Consider the following 17,397-nt stretch of genomic DNA (forward strand, 5'->3'; position numbering starts at 1 on the left):
AGAGTCACCAAAGAGGTAGATGGTAGTTCAGCACCGCTCTCTGGCTGTGGTAAGATGATTCAGTTGCCTGATAACAGCTGGGAAGAAACTGTCCCTGAATCTGGAGGTGTGCGTTTTCACACTTTATACCATTTGCCTGATGGGAGAGGAGAGAAGAAGGAGTGGCCAGGGTGCGACTCATCCTTGATGATGCTGCTGGCCTTGCCTAGACAGCGTGGGGTATAAATGGAGTCAATAGAAGGAAGGTTGGTTTGTGTGATGGTCTGGGCTGCGTCCACAATTTGCTGCAATTTCCTGCGGTCTTGGATGGAACTGTTCCCAAACTAAGGTGTGATGCATCCTGATCAAATGCTTTCTATGGTGCATCTGTAGAAGTTGGTGAGAGTTATAGGGGACATGCCAAACTTCCTAAGCCTTCTCAGGAAGTAGAGGTGTTGGTGTGCTTTCTTGGTCGTTGCTTCAATGTGAATGGTCCAGGAGATGTTGTTGGTGATATTGACTCCTGGGAATTTGAGGTTTTCAACCATCGCCACTTCGGTTGCAGGTCCCAGTTCGTCACTTTAAACTAAACAGAAATTTAGATAAGGGAACCAATGTAATACTTCTCAGTTTGCTGACAACACAAAACTGTGTGGGATTGTGAGTTGTGAGGAAAATGCAGAGGTTTCAAGGCACCACTTGAATGAGTGGGCACATACATGACAGGTGCATTAGATGTGATGAATGTGAAGGTATATAATATGGCAGAAAAAAAAGAAAGTTAGCGTTACTTAATTGGTGACAATTTGAGAAATGTTGATGTGCAAATCAATCCAGGTGCCCTGATGCACAGAAAGCAAACAGGTACAAAGGCAAATAATGAGTTGGTCTTCATTGCATAAGGTTTTGAATACAGATTTATAATAATAATAATCTTATTTATATAGCACATTTTTAGTCAACTTGCATTGACCCCAAAGTGCTTCACATAATTACATTACATTTACACACAGGCAAAGGTGGGTGAAGTGTCTTGCCCCAAGGACACAAAGACAGTATGCACTCCAAGCGGGATTCGAACCAGCTACCTTCCGGTCACCAGCCGAACACTTAGCCCATTGTGTCATCTGTCATCCCACGGGTAGTGGGACGACAGATAGTCATTATATAGTCATTATAGTCAGACTCTAATTCTGTATTCAAAACCTTATGCAATGATATTATAATCACAGGACCCTGTTGAGGTGACACTTGAAGTAGATTTGGTCTCCACAGTAGGATGCATCAAAAATTCACTAGAAAACACACAAAGCTCTGAGCAACTCAGTGCATCAGAGAATCTCTGGAGAACATGGATAGGCGATGCTTTGGGTCAGGACCCCTCTACAGACTGATTGAGTAGGGGGTAAAACCGATGGATGAGTGGTGGGTGCTGGTCAAGAGCCAAGCAAGTGAAAGGTGGTTACTGGTGAGGGGGGTTTGATGGCCAGATGGGCAGAAAAAGGCTAAAGATGGGAAGAAGACAAATGATTGTGACATAAAGAGATAAGGTAAGGAACGAGGAGCAGCAAAAGATGAAGCCAGAGGAAGGGATATAGGTGGAAGGAGATGGCGGAAGGAGTTATTGTTGTGTAGTTACCTAAAATTGTAGAATTCAATGTTCATAGTGTTGGGTTGTAAGCTATACATAAGGAATATGAGGTGTTGTTCCTTCAGTTGGTGTGTGATATTACTCTGGTAGTGGAGAAGACCCAGGATAGAAAGGTGGGTTGGGAATGGGAAGAAGAGTTAAAACAGCTAAAGCCTTGTCCCATGGTACGAGTTCATTCCAAGAACTCTCCCGAGTTTGCCCTGATTTGAACTCGGAGATTTACGGTGATGGCCACTCGGGGCTCTCGTGGACATTTTTCACCATGTTGAAACATGTTGTTACATGTTGAAAAATCTTCACGAGTCTTCCCATGCTTACCTGCCATTAGCGAGTCTTCCCGAGTACCTGCCGTTAGCGTTACGAGCCGTTAAGAAACGTCCCCGAGCTCCGACGTACCTGTTACGTTCATTCACCGTGCTTATTACGAGTTCGATTTTTTTAAAACTCGGCAGAGCTCTTGGAATGAACTCGTACCATGGAACAGGGCTATCAGCAACTGAGAGATCTAGCAGGCTTTGGCAGAACAAGCACAAATGTTTGGCAAAACAGTCATCTAGGCTGGTCTCGCTGATGAAAAGGTGGCCACATAGTGAGCACTGAACGCTGGAGATGAGGTTAGAGAAGGTATGTGTAAATGTCTCTCTCACCTGGAAGGGCTGCTGGGGGTCCTGGATGGTTGTGAAGGATGAGGTGTTGGAACAGGTGTTACTTTTTCTGCAGTTTTAGAGGGAAGTACCTGGGGAGGGGGTGGTTTGGGTGGGAATCGGTTGAGGGATGAGTGAACGAAGGAGTTGCGGCGGGAATGGTCTCTGCGGAAAGCGGAAAGGGGTGGGAATGGGATGGTGTGACTGGCGGTGGGACTGATTTTGTGGATGACATGTCACAGAAACAGAGATTGAGTGACTGTGTCTGTATTCACTGATGTTCAGAAGAATGACAAGGAATCCCATTGAAATATACTGTATGCGATTTGGGGGGAAATAGGAACCAAAGATCATTGTCTCAGCCATGGGGGTAAGACATTTAGAATGAGATGAGGGAAATGTTCTTCAGTCTGATTCTCTACCACACTGTGCTGATGAGGACATTTTCCTGAATAGATTTCCAAATACAAAATGCATCACGAGGCATGGAGTAAGGTGGGGAATATGGTAATGAGATAGAATTTGTAGGGAAGAACTGAAGGTGCTGGTTTAAACCGGATAGGCACAAAAAGCTGCAGTAACTCAGCGGGACAGGCAGCATCTCTGGAGAGAAGGAATGGATGACGTTTCGGGTCGAGACCCTCCTTCAGAAGTTTGGCAATGATCATGTTGTGCAGCATACCAGGCCAAAAGGCCAAAATGCCAACCCCTGCTTATATTCTTCTACATTTCCATGTTTCCAGGAATTTCTCCCATTGCAACCCAGCAACCTACAACAACATTCTGTGAGAAACACAATCCAATGATCAGAGTTAAATATATTGTTAGCACTGAACAGATTAAATTCAGTTTCTCTATTTTCATTCTTCACTTCCTGACTAAATAGAATCTTAAGTGTAAGTAGATTATGTTCGGCCATATTACTACTCACTGAGTTATTCTGAATTCTACTGAACCAGGCAAGCCTGACTAATATGACATTCAATAGCATTAAAATGGTCACAGACCAATGATACATCATGAGATCATTTATTAAACACATTTCAAAACAATGTTATTTAATAATACACAAAAAAAATGATGCATGCGAATATGAACTTGTAAAACCAAAATTTGCCTTGACTTGGCATGTTTCTAAATATTTCTTTATGCATCAGGGAATCCGAGCTTCACATCCTACTTTCAATAACATCGGGAGCATACCTCCATATTCATACAAGTTATCAATATTGGAATTAAGTACGGTTCAATAGTAAATGCAAAGTAATGATGCATTAATATTTCTAAAGTTCATCAGTCTCATAGTCATGAGAACCTTTTAGAGAACTTGATTACTGACATTAATTGTGTAATTAGCCTACAGTTTTCATTTCCTGCTCTCTCACACATTTTAAATCGACTTGATGTTTCTTGGACTATAATAAACATGTACAGATTTGTATGAGAGTGTTTTAACCATATAACCATATAACAATTACAGCGCGGAAACAGGCCATCTCGACCCTTCTAGTCCGTGCCGAACACATATTCTCCCCTAGTCCCATATACCTGCGCTCAGACCATAACCTTCCATTCCCTTCCCGTCCATATAACTATCCAATTTATTTTTAAATGATAAAAACGAACCTGCCTCCACCACCTTCACTGGAAGCTCATTCCACACAGCCACCACTCTCTGAGTAAAGAAGTTCCCCCTCATGTTACCCCTAAACTTCAGTCCCTTAATTCTCAAGTCATGTCCTCTTGTTTGAATCTTCCCTACTCTCAGTGGGAAAAGCTTTTCCACGTCAACTCGGTCTATCCCTCTCATCATTTTAAAAACCTCAATCAAGTCCCCCCTTAACCTTCTGCGCTCCAAAGAATAAAGCCCTAACTTGTTCAACCTTTCTCTGTAACTCTGTAAGTTTTAATATGACTTTTGGAATATCTGTTATATTACATTTTGTAAATTGTAAATTGAGCATGAAGGGCCAAATGAAACAAAGAACTGCAGATGCTGGTTAACACACATAAGGACACAAAATGCCGGAGTAACTCAGCAGGTCAGGCAGCATTTCTGGAGAACATGGATAGGTAAAATTTTGGGTTAGGACCCTTCTTCAGTCTGGTTGTGGCCGGGGGAGAAGAAAGCTGGAGGAGAGGATAGGCAGGTCAAAGTCGGGCAAGCAATAGTTATCAATTATCTGCTATGCTTTGTCCTGACCCTCATATGCTGCAGCCCTCTAATCCCCCCACCACCCCCACAATTAGTCCGAAGAAGGTTTCCAACCTGAAATGCCACCCATCCATGTTCTCCAGAGGCTGCCTGACCCGATGACTTACTCCAGCATTTGTGTCTTTTTTTGGAAGTAGGAGAGATTAATTGATCCCTAAATAGAATTTTAATAAGGTACATTGAAGATTGTAGACACAAAATGCAGTAATGGGTCTATCCCACTTAAGGACCGGTCCCACGAGCATGCGACTGCAGCGGCAAGCGCGACCAAACTGGAAGCGGGGGCCGTGCAGAGGTCGAGTGATCCCGTACAGGGCCTGTCCCACCAGCATGCGACTGCATGCGGCAAGCGCGACCAAACCAGAAGCGGGGGCCGTGCAGAGGTCGAGTGATCCCGTACGAGTTGACGTGAAGTTCGAGCGAATGCGCGGGAAGTTCGCGCGTGACGTACGGCGTCAAGACGCTGCGTAGGGCGTCGAGACGTTGCGCAGGGCGTCGAGACGTTGCGCATGCCCGTAGAGGCGGTGCATACGGCCTCAATGCGGCTGCGGGCCGACAGGCCGTTGCCGCACGGAATTTTTGGACAGTGTCAGTTTGTCGGAGCCCCGCACGATGTCGGGACCAGCTCCGCGAGGCCGTACGGCTCAAGCGACCACGTTAGGTAGCGCTTGCCGCATGCGACCTCGCATGCTCGTGAGACAGGCCCTTTAGGTGACTTTTAGGCGACTGCAGGAGACTATGCAGTCGCTACATGGTCGGCACATGTTCGTGGGTGGTTGCCGGGGAGTCGCCTTCATGGTTGTGAGGAGTTCTCGCATTCTGGGAACTAGACACGACCTCATTATGGTCGCCGTAAAATTTTCAACATGTTGACAAATTAGCGGTGACTAAAATGAAACCGCCATGGAGAGTAGCACAAATTCTCGTGCCGTAGTTGGGTCACAAGGAGGTCCTACTGGGTTGCTAGGAGATCGTAGGTTCTCGTAGGTTGTAGCCAGTGTTGACCGGTGAATTTCATTGGCTCATTGGGAAAAAAAATGTAAGCAGTAATTTTCAGAACCAAGGATAATCGACCGGTAATGTTAATGTCCGCCGAGCTTCACCCCCGTGTATCTCTGGCTTCTTAAAAGTTGTCACCACTCCTTCTCCCTCCTTCTCCCCTCCCCTCTTTTAAAGGACTTGCCGTACGCTGTGCTTTAGCCATCTTAATTACAGCGCCAACCTTCCTGTTCATTGCGGTGTGTGTCAGTATCACCTTGGCTTTTAAACGTTGACATTTACAAATTCAATGTTTGTTTTTAATCTCACTCGTACCTTTTTCGTCTTTCATATTTGTTATGTGATTTTTACATTGAATGAAATATTCTCCCAGATTTAGAGTTTTTTAAACATAAAGTGAGAGAAAGAAGTGCTAGTCCTAATCCTTCAAGTTCTGCTTTCTTGTGAGAATGACATGCAATGAGGTATGTATGTATGTATGTATGTATGTATGTATGTATGTATGTATGTATGTATGTATGTATGTATGTATGTATGTATATATACAATCATCTACTAATGATTTGGATGAGAACATACATGGCAAGACTAGCAAGTTTGCAGATGACACAAAAGTGGGTGATATTGCAGATAGTGAAGATGGTTGTGAAAAATTGCGGCAGGATCATGATTGTTTGGCCAGGTGGGCTGAGGAATGGTTGACATAATTTAATACAGAGAAATGTGACGTGCTGTAATTTTGGGAAGTCTCAAGGGCCTGTCCCACTTTCATAGAAACATAGAAAATAGGTGCAGGAGGCCATTCGGCCCTTCGAGCCAGCACCGCCATTCATTGTGATCATGGCTGATCGTCCCCTATCAATAACTGCCTGCCTTTTCCCCATGTCCCTTGACTCCACAAGCCCCTAGAGCTCTATCTAACTCTCTCTTAAATCCATCCAGTGATTTAGCCTCCACTGCCCTCTGTGGCAGGGAATTCCATAAATTCACAACTCTCTGGATGAAAAGGTTTTTTCTCACCTCAGTCTTAAATGACCTCCTCTTTATTCTAAGACTGTGGCCCCTGGTTCTGGACTCGCCTAACTTTGGGAACATTTTTCCTGCGTCTAGCTTGTCCAGTCCTTTTATAATTTTATATGTTTCTATATGATTCCCCCTCATCCTTCTAAACTCCAGTGAATATAAGCCTAGTCTTTTCAATCTTTCCTCATATGACAGTCCCGCCATCCCAGGGATCAATCTCATGAAACTACGCTGCACTGCCTCAATCACTAGAATGTCCTTCCTCAAATTAGGAGACCAAAACTGTGCACAATACTCCAGATGTGGTCTCACCAGAGCCCTATACAACTGCAGAAGAAAGCCCTATACAACTGGTTGTGGTTGGATGGTTCAGTTGCCTGATAACAGCTGAGAAGAAACTGTCCCTGAATCTCAAAAGGTCATAAGGAATAGGAGTAGAATTAGGCCATTCGGCCCATCAAGTCTACTCCGCCATTCAATCATGGCTGATCTATCTCTTCCTCCTAACCCCATTTTCCTGCATTCTCCCCATAACCTCTGACACCTGGTGATATTTTCATCCTAGCTGTTGGCTACAATGTGCCTAAGAGTGAGTGCTGTTTGTTTCCTGGTACAAATATAAATATGTTGATTTCAATGCATGCATCTTCAGTTTCTTCGTTTTTTTTTAACATTATGGCCGGAATTACAGTCGTAAAGATTAGTTGGTGTAGGTGGAAATATTAATTGGGGTATAATAGAAATCTAGATGAGATAGAAGAAGCAAGGGAGAGACAAAATCCAACATTTAACAGTTTTTTGTAAATAACTTGGAAATGAGTGGTGGCTTGGCCCAAGCAAACAACTGCAGATTGGACTGCACAGACAAGAGCTAGTGGTGGAGTACTGTAGTAGACGCCATGCAAGAAGATCACACCTTCAAGACCACAATGATACATTTCTGTAAACTCATAATGAATCCAAGTGATAGCTATCTCTGGTAAAGCCAGGAGCTCAATTGAAGTTACAGTCCAATAATCCACATTTGTTTTACCACTTACCGTCAACTGATAAGGGTTCCAGACTTCCTCAAAATCTGCCTTCCTTGTTCGTGCAGCATCGTATTTTTGCAGTGAAAACTATTTAATAGAATACCTTTAGTAGAGTTAAAAAGAATCTATGCGGCCCACAATTCCAATATTTTCAACGGAAGTCTGCTTTTCAGGCATACCAAAAATGGAAATATAAATCTTCCCTATTTTGTCGCAACAAACTGTTAAAATCTATCCCGTAATTGCTAAATTCCATAATAATAGTAATTTAAATGCATTGCAACACTGTACCTGCCCTCTTGCAAAGCTCCAGTGATGCTGAAGAGTCCAAAATCGGTAATGATTATCTTTCCATTGTCGTAAAATATATTCTTTGATTTCAAATCTTTATGAAGAATTCCTTTAGCATGTAGGTAGCCCATACCCTTAAAAATTAAATTACAATATTTCATATTAGTGCACAAGAATATTTGCTCAAAGTAGCATAAAACAAATACATGCAGTTTCTTTCTTTCCTGCAGCAGCTAGTGGATTTAAACCAAGTTAAACCATGTGAAATAAAGATGTTGGCGCACACTATTGGTGTACACTTGTAAAACATTACGCACCTTTACAATCTCCTGAGCAATTTGTCTGGTCTTGTTCACATCCAACACCATTTTAGCATCTCTTACAACAGAGTAAAGAGTTCTTCCTTTGCAGAGGCTGCAAAAAACAATTAAACAGATACTAAATTACTGAATAGAAGCTTGAGGTTAACTCAAATAAATCATGAAGTGAAATACATAGTGATACAGCTGTAAACAAAATGATCAAATATAATTAGTCTTCCAAACTGGAATATATTTAAAGATTAAAAATCCTTTTCAATGTCAAAATTCTGAAATTGGTTCAGTAATTATCTACTAGAAGAAATAATTCCATTGGAAAGGTCATTCAGCCATATGTAAAATGAAGGGAATTTGTATATCGGATTGGTTGGGTGCCTGTTTAGCAAAAGGAACTACCTGATGCAATATCTTTAAGTATTTGAAAATATGTCCTTTTAGAGCATCTTGTTGTTTGCACAAAGGACCAAATATAGAATCTTGGATATTAAAGATTCTCATAGAGTATTTCGGTATTGAAGACCTCAAGAAGCGTCTGCTCAAAATGTGCTTACCTGTTGAATATATTGTACTCTAACTGTTATCATGCCAACACCATGTTCTTTCGCATGAATGAATAATACATGTGCCTGCAGAGTCAATGGCATTCCATATGCAATTCAGGAAAATGGTTACAGTGAATCAATAGCATTTTATTAAGAATCTGGGTAGAACTTCTACTGCTTCACGAATGCCATATATGGGAGAAAGCGCGTTTGACAGGCCCACTTTCCAGCCAAATGGTAGGCACACTGGAGCAGGCCAAACAGATCTGACTGTTAACTGAAGGTGGGGATTGATTGGAGATGGTCTGATGTGTGATGATGTCAGTGTAATGACTGATCGCCATTGAGGTGAAAATTTTCAACTGATCCCAGATGCCTTTGAATGTCATGAGGGATCTGATGGTAAGAGTGTTTACTGGTTATGGGGATTGGATTAGTGGCCTGAGAGCTGTTCTTCATCCTCTGTCACACACAATGGTGTTGTAAATAAATTCTTCATCTCAGTGTTGAACTTGACGACATTTTTAAATTGTTGTATTTCCAGAGCCCTGGTATGGAACCATATGCAGATTAGGTTGGGTTAAAGGTTACCAGCTTCATGAATAGATTTACATTTCCAAATCATCCTTCTAAGAGAAGGGTGACCTGCCATTTTTGTCTCTATAAAACCTGGAAACCATCAGTGCCAGTTGTATGTGCTTTTCAAGCTTTCATTAATTAACTCCCTCACCTCCACATTTCCTCAAGTTAATGTCACAAAACCCTTTCCCTCGGATGGTTGTACCAGCTTCCGTGAATGAGCAAGGGAATCCCCTATGAATTTTCCCACAGAAAGTCCAACAAGTTGCAGTTATAGACAGACCTTCTTCTGAACTGCTACAATGGAGCTGTCAATGAGTATTAAAATAAATAGTTGTTGTAAATACGCAGCCCTTGAGGTTCATTAGAAGGCTACTACTATTGCCGGAGGACAGCTGCTTCCAGGGGCTCTCCTGGAATTCCCCTTGGGAATGGTTCTTGCTTCAAGGGTTGAAAGAATTGGCCAAAAGTCTTTTTTTTCTCTTTTGTTAAAACACGTTCACAATCTTATTTGTTGAATGGTGGGTTCGATTTGTGATCAGTGTGGTTCATTGCTATTTTACGAACACAATATCTGTGTTTATTCAATGCAAGTGTAATATTGGCATGTGGAAAATGGAGTGGAAAGTATTGATAGCGCTAGAAAATGGTAAATATTACAAATTTCAGTAAAATGCTGTCCTTTTTTCACCCATTGTGATCTTTCCCCCCAGTGTAGGTGTTCAGTAGGTGTTGAAGCATTAGATTTCAGCAGAAAATGAGTCATGCGTCTCATCCCTATCTGGAATGATTCATTGATTTACTTTATACAACAAAAGAATATTCAAAGATACGATTCTCAGTTATGCAGATGAAACCAACAAATTGTTGAATTGTTTTTACTCTGCCAGAGAGATATTGTTTCACCTTTGGTTCCCTTGCACAGCCACACAATGGAAAAGAAAGTCAGGAAAATTATTGGGATGCAGTCAAGTCTATTCTATCTCCCTGTGCAATGGGTTTATCTATTATTAACTTTTATTGTAGCCCAAGTGAAATTTGGTAGGAATTATACACATTGGTAGCTACTGCCAGCTCATGCTTCCTGTGTGACTGTTTATTGTGGTTTTTCTTCAACTTGGACAGTTTTTTTGAATTGGTTATTATATTTCAAAGAGATACAATGACCCTTCCTTTCAAAATGGAATTGGTTTGTTTCGAAGAAATAACTCTGCTCTTCTAATGCTTTAACGCATTATGGCTGAATCCAGGTAAAATTTGTAAATGTTGGTACGTTCTGTTTTCTGGTTCAGAAAAGGAACTTATTGAAAGATTCAATGCGATTTCTGATTTTTGTTTTGGAAAATAAAACTAGAGAAAACTGGTACAAGAAATACATTGAAAGGTTATGTCAGGGTATTTGAACAATTGAGTCCATAAGAAGTGGGACCAGGAGTAGACTCTTTAGCTTTTTGATCCCTTCAAGAGGATCCTGGGCTGCTACATATTCATCAAGTTCATCTCTCTATCCATCCATCCAAGCCGTGAATCTACATCAAGTCTCTGTCCCTGAGCTGTGAAAAGGAGTATTAAAAACTCATGAGCATCAAACAGACGAGACTTCCTCATTTCTATCTCAATAGCTACCCCTTATTCTGAGGACATTCCCTCTGGTTCTGGGCTCTCCCATATGAGGTAACATTCTCTCCAACCATTTACTCTATCGACCCTCTTTGCAGGAATCATCATTGCCCTTCAATTTGGATTTGGATGAAGGGATTCAAAGTAACATTAACAAATTTGCAGATGACACAAAGCTGGGTGGCAGCGTGAACTGTGAGGAGGATGCTATGAGAATGCAGGGTGACTTGGACAGGTTGGGGGAGTGGGCAGATGCATGGCAGATGAAGTTCAATGCAGATAAATGTGAGGTTATCCACTTTGGGAGCAAAACCAGGGAGGCAGATTACTATCTAAATGGTGTCAAGTTGGGAAAAGGGGAAGTACAACGGGATCTGGGGGTCCTTGTACATCAGTCTATGAAAGTAAGCATGCAGGTGCAGCAGACAGTGAAGTAAGTGAATGTCATGTTGGCCTTTATAACAGGAGGAATTGAATAAAGGAACAAAGAGGTCCTTCTGCAGTTGTACAGAGCCGTAGTGAGACCACACCTGGAGTATTGTGTGCAGTTTTGGTCCCCTGATTTAAGGAAGGACATTCTTGCTATTAAGGGAGTGCAGCGTAGGTTTACAAGGTTAATTCCCAGGATGGCGGGGCTATCATATGCTGAGAGAATGGAGCAGCTGGGCTTGTACCCTATGGAGTTTAGAAGGATGAGAGGGGATCTCATTGAAACATATAAGATTGTTAAGGGTTTGGACACGCTAGAGGCAGGAAACATGTTCCCGATGTTGGGGGAGTCCAGAACCAGGGGCCACAGTTTAAGAATAAGGAGTAAGCCAGGAGACGAGGAAACACTTTTTCTCACAGAGAGTGGTGAGTCTGTGGAATTCTCTGCCTCAGAGGGCGGTGGAGGCGGGTTCTCTGGATGCTTTCAAGAGAGAGCTAGATAGGGCTCTTAAAAATAGCGGAGTCAGGGGATATGGGGAGAAGGCAGGAACGTGGTACTGATTGTGGATGATCAGCCATGATCACGTTGAATCTGGCTCGAAGGGCCGAATGGCCTACTCCTGCACCTTTTGTCTACTGTCTATTGTCTATTCATTCTTCTAAACTCCATTGAGTCACAACCTGCTTAACCTTCTAGTCCTAAACGGGCAATTGCTCCGTACCCAAGATTATCCTAGTGAATCTTCCGTGAATGAAACCCAATGATGCAACATCTCTCCTTAGATGGGAGGAACAGAGCTGTTTGTAGTTCCATAGAATTGGTTTCATGTGTGCTGTTACAATAAAATCTTCTTACAATCACAATTCAACCCCTTTGAAATAAGAAACATTCCATTCATCTCCCCTATAATCTACTACACTGGTGTCTGTTTTATTTTGTTTTATGCACATCGACATCTAAATCTGTGTATTGCAGTTCTCTATAATCTTTCCTCATTTAAATAATTCTGTTCTTTTGTTCTTTCTTCTGAAATGAACTTTACATTTTCCCACATAATACTCCAACTACCGGTCTTTTGCTCACTCACTTCACCTATCAATATCGCTCTGATAACTATTTGTATCTTCCTCACAAATTACCTTCCCACTTATTTTAGTGATGCTTTAGTGATGGCCATTTTATGCTTATCTCCTCCAAGTCATTTATCTATATTGTAACCAGTTGAAGTCACAGCACAGTTCCCTGTAATAACCCACTCATTACAGGTTGCTGACATGAAAATGATTCCCTGATCCTTACCAGTTGACTCTTGCCTGTTAGCCAAAGTTCTGCCTCTTTCCAGTGAATTAAGCTAATGTGCAACACCTTGACAGACCCTTACTTAAAACCTTAAGCAAAGCACGCACTGGTTCCCCTCTCTCATCCTTTGGTGGAAGTTTCTTCAAAAAATTCTAATACATCTGTCAGACATGACGTTCCCTTCATGAAGCCATTTTGACTACTTGATTTGATGGTGATTTTCCAATAGTATTATCATAACCTCTTTAATTAATTATTATAACATTGGTATTGGCTTTGTTTTATAATTGTCAGATGTACTGAGAAAAACGTGATCCAGCTATCTGGGTAAATCAAACCATGCTTCAGTACCACAGGTTGTGCTGACGAGAAAGAAAGAGAGTGCAGAATATAGAGTTATAGCTACATAGAAAGGGAATGTAAAGAAAAAGTGTAAGGGTCACAATGAGGTAGACTGTAAGATCAGGAGGGACTTGAACAAATTAGTACTGTAAGCATGTTAGCGCGAGGAGTTTTTAAAGTACCACTGAGCTACTCCATCATAAACTCACAAATCCATCATTCGCCTTTGATACCTCAATACATTCTTTACCCACTAACCATATAAGAAACATCATGTGGTACAACAATGGTCATTAATGCAATGCCAGTAATATATGAACGTTTCTGAGTATCACAAATTGAGACTTTGACATGAACCAGTTAGAACAGCAGGAATCGTTGTTGTTTTGCTTCTTTTAACATCTGATAAAGATCAGCTTTGTGAAACTAAAATCAAGCAAATCACCAGGACAGATGGTTCAATGTATCGAATTAGCATTCCTGTTACTCCATCAGTTAACAATAGAACATTTGAGCATGTCCTCAATATGCATTTAGCATGTCTTGCTTCACACATGCAGAAATCTCTCAATTTTGTAGACAAGTTGGTGAGGAACACTTTGGAGAGGAACATGTTCCTCATGTAGGGGGCGCTGTTCTGTGCACGGCTGCCCAGCCAGCAGCTGTCTGTCTTTTCATCTTTTTATTTTTTATTTTAGTTAGTTAAGTGTTTTGTTTGGAGGTCTAGACTTTTTTATGTGGGGGGTGGGGGGGTGGAAGGGGGAAACTACCTTTCAGGGTCCCTACCTGGTTGGAGAGGCAGCTTTTCTCCGGGCTGCAGCTTCGACCTGTCCTCGCGGCCTACCAGCGGGCCTGGAGCGGCGTTTCCTGTCGGGGACCGCCCAGAACCTCGGCTTCGGCGGCGGCACAGCGCTTGAACGCTATTGCGGAGCGGACGATGCCTTGCCCGGGTCGCTGCGCTGGAGCTTCAGTGAGCTGAAGATCGCTGAGGAAAACATCGCGGAGCTGCGGGACTGTGGAGCGACCAGCTGCGGGCGGCGGCGCTGAACTTTATACCGGGAGCCTGGGATCTCTAGATGAGATCGCCAGTTGTGGAGTTCCAACCGGCGCGGCCTTGTTGGCTTCGGAAGCCGCGGCCTCCAGTACGGAAGCGGCCGTTCCAGGGTTCCCATGCCGCTGAGAGTACTCTCCCGACGCCGGAGCACCATCACCCGGCGAGAACGGCCTGGCGCATCGGGCCTCCGTAGAGGCAACTGTGGAGGCCTCAATAGGCCCGACTATGGGTGAACTGGGGTTGGGGACTGGACTTTGTGCCTTCCCTCATGGTGGGAACCATTGTGGGGGGGTGTTCTTTATGTTTAAAACTCCTATTAATGTTATGTCTGTATTCCTTCTTTATGTGCTGCAAAATGGCAAGAAGCATTTCACTTCACTACACCTAGGTGTATGTGAATGTGACCAATAAAATACCTTTGATACCTTTGTTACAGATGGCCATGAAAGGTGACTAGGCTGCTATGCACCAAAATGACCCGACTTTGGTCAGCACCGTCCCTCCATGAGTAACAGTGATGTGAGGCAGTTGTTTCAATGGTAACTGCAACGTCGCTATTGGTGTGGCAGTGGGTGTGATATTTATGGTGCCAGACTGAGAAATGACAACAGATTTGTTCTTAGTGGAACCAATGACATTGCCCAAGGCAACTGGTTCAGCCATGTGCTGGAGTACAGATTGCTGAGGTGCCATCCCAGCCTCAAAGCCTGCGGCAACAGTGGATTCCAGAGCCAGCAAGTATAGTCTGGCTGGCCATAAACTGTGTTTAGATCACAGCAATCTAAACTTCCACTGTAGTATTCAGACATCCTTGGTTTTGTTGGTAATGTTTTGTTATTTTCTCCCCTAAAACCTGTGGAAGCTCAGCCACTGAATATATTAAGAAAGGAATTGAAGATTTTGGAGCATTAAGGGAATCAAGGTATATAAGGTCAGTGGAGGAAAGCAGCATTGAAGTAAAAGATCAGCTATATTTTATTCATTTAATTCATTTCATTCTAGCTCCTATTTTTTCTTCTTCTGCTAGGGAGTTAGTGAATGCATTTCAATCTCTGTCAATCAAATGGTTGCCATGGATGAGTACCTGTCATAAATGTGAGTTCTGTGTGGCTGAGTGATGGAATAGTTGTGAGTGTGCGTGTGAGTGTAATTGTACCGGCAGATCGGACTTGCTACTGTCTCCACTTAGTATGACATTATGTGCAACTTCATTTTACTTTCACCTGGTATGAGTGCTTTGTCTTGGCCCTTAGGGATTTCCAAGCTTCTCGAGTATATAACAGAAACATAGAAACATAGAAATTAGGTGCAGGAGTAGGCCATTCGGCCCTTTAGCCTGCACCGCCATTCAATATGATCATGGCTGATCATCCAACTCAGTATCCCGTACCTGCCTTCTCTCCGTACCCTCTGATCCCCTTAGCCACAAGGGCCACATCTAACTCCCTCTTAAATATAGCCAATGAACTGGCCTCAACTACCCTCTGTGGCAGAGAGTTCCAGAGATTCACCACTCTCTGTGTGAAAAAGGTTTTTCTCATCTCTGTTTTAAAGGATTTCCCCCCAGCCTTATCCTTAAGCTGTGACCCCTTGTCCTGGACTTCCCCAACATCGGGAACAATCTTCCTGCATCTAGCCTGTCCAACCCCTTAAGAATTTTGTAAGTTTCTATAAGATCCCCTCTCAATCTCCTAAATTCTAGAGAGTATAAACCAAGTCTATCCTCTCTAGAATCTCTCTTCACTTCTTCCATCGAGATGACTCGGTCCCGAATAGTATAATGAGCTATCTGCGCCCATGCTATTCTACACTGGACTTTCTCTACCTATTGCTGGCATGGCTTTAGTGCTCACTACTTACTTTCTAATGGTGAGCAGCAGTTATGCAATTACTCATCCTAAATCAATGCCAATGTACAGTGGTCAATTAACTTCCTTACCTGCTTGTCTTTGGGATTTATGATGAGGTTTGAGCACTGCGGGGGGGGGGGGGGGGGGGGGGGGGATGAGTGGGGGGGGGGGGGGGGGGGAGGGGGCAACAAGGGGAGTCCCCCTCTAGTCCTCACCTTTCACCCCACAGCCGTCACATACAAAAAGTATCCTCCGCGGTTTCGCCACCTCCAACGGACACATGTTGTCACAAGGAGAACATGCAATCTCCACGCTGACCGCACCTGAGATCAGGATTGAACCTGGATTGCTGGAGTTGTGAGGCAAAAACTCTACAAGATGCTCCTCTGCGATGCCTAAATTGTATTGCCAATAAAACATGCACTAAAATAGTGCCACTCTGGGGGTCTGTGCCTTTCTGTACAATTTCTATGGTAACCACATCACATTCTGAGACACTGGAAGACAGATTTGCCAATAGATTCCTGCAAATATTTAAGGATATCTCACTCTCAGATTCAGATTCAGATTCAGAATCAATTTTAATTGTCATTGTCATTGTCAGTGTACAGTACAGAGACAACGAAATGCATTTAGCATCTCCCTGGAAGAGCGACATAGCTTTATGGTCATTATGGTTATTGCTTTTATTTAAATTGCTCCATGACGTCATGATCTCAATATATATTTTTTTCCTGGTCCTAGCACTAACTTCTGGGGAGCACCATGCTACACATTCCTCCAGCCTGATAAACACACTATTCATTGATACTTTCTTTCCTGTCATTTTATCAGTTTTCGACCAATGCTGATACTGGCTCCTTTGCATTCAATTTTGATGACAAGCCCATCATCCGATACTTCATCAAACACCTTTTTGAAGACAAGCGGCCCCTGCATCACAGCCGCTCAGTTTACAGAAATTCGGTCTTCTAACATTTAGAACTTACTACCAAAAAAAATTGAGATGCGGAATAAAATGTGCTCTCACTGAATTTGTGTGAAAAGAAGTAAATTAATCCGCATGAAATGCTTCTTCATAACTGCAATTTCTGATGCATGCACAGATGACATGGCTTTGCAATATGGAAAATCATGATATATCCATTTTCTAGGAACGCAATACTCACCCCTAACATGCTCATATATACTACAACCATTGCAATACCCTCTTTGCCCTTCCACAACCTTCTCAAAAAAATCCAAAAATACTTAAAAACTCTCAAATTAGTCAAGTACCACCATCTAACACAATATATTTTGTTAATATTTTAAACTATTCAAACTGTGCTAAATGCTTGCCTATTGGTGAATATATTCTGGATGTTTCCTGGGTCAGATTAAAGATGTTTCATTTGCCTTCAGTCACACCGAGAAAGTGCACGTGTAAATTACTAGAATTGATTTTATATATGCAATTTGTATTTTCTATCTATCTTCAATTTATTGGCTGCCATATTTATGTCAGTGGACACTGGTAAGACAGGTA

General features: G+C 42.6%; 1 protein-coding gene across 1 annotated transcript in view; it reads right to left on the bottom strand.

Moving 5' to 3' along the window:
* Positions 1-17,397, bottom strand: part of ksr2 (kinase suppressor of ras 2) — a 396,870-nt gene that overhangs the window by 31,077 nt on the left and 348,396 nt on the right. Inside the window, exons 17-18 of the mRNA XM_055655591.1 lie at positions 8,151-8,247; positions 7,834-7,967 (exon numbers count right to left, since the gene is read on the bottom strand). Of these exons, the coding sequence (XP_055511566.1) occupies positions 7,834-7,967; positions 8,151-8,247 (231 nt within the window). The remainder of the gene's footprint in view (positions 1-7,833; positions 7,968-8,150; positions 8,248-17,397) is intronic.

Source organism: Leucoraja erinacea, chromosome 25 (assembly GCF_028641065.1).
Source record: "Leucoraja erinacea ecotype New England chromosome 25, Leri_hhj_1, whole genome shotgun sequence".
Classification (NCBI taxonomy): domain Eukaryota; kingdom Metazoa; phylum Chordata; class Chondrichthyes; order Rajiformes; family Rajidae; genus Leucoraja; species Leucoraja erinaceus.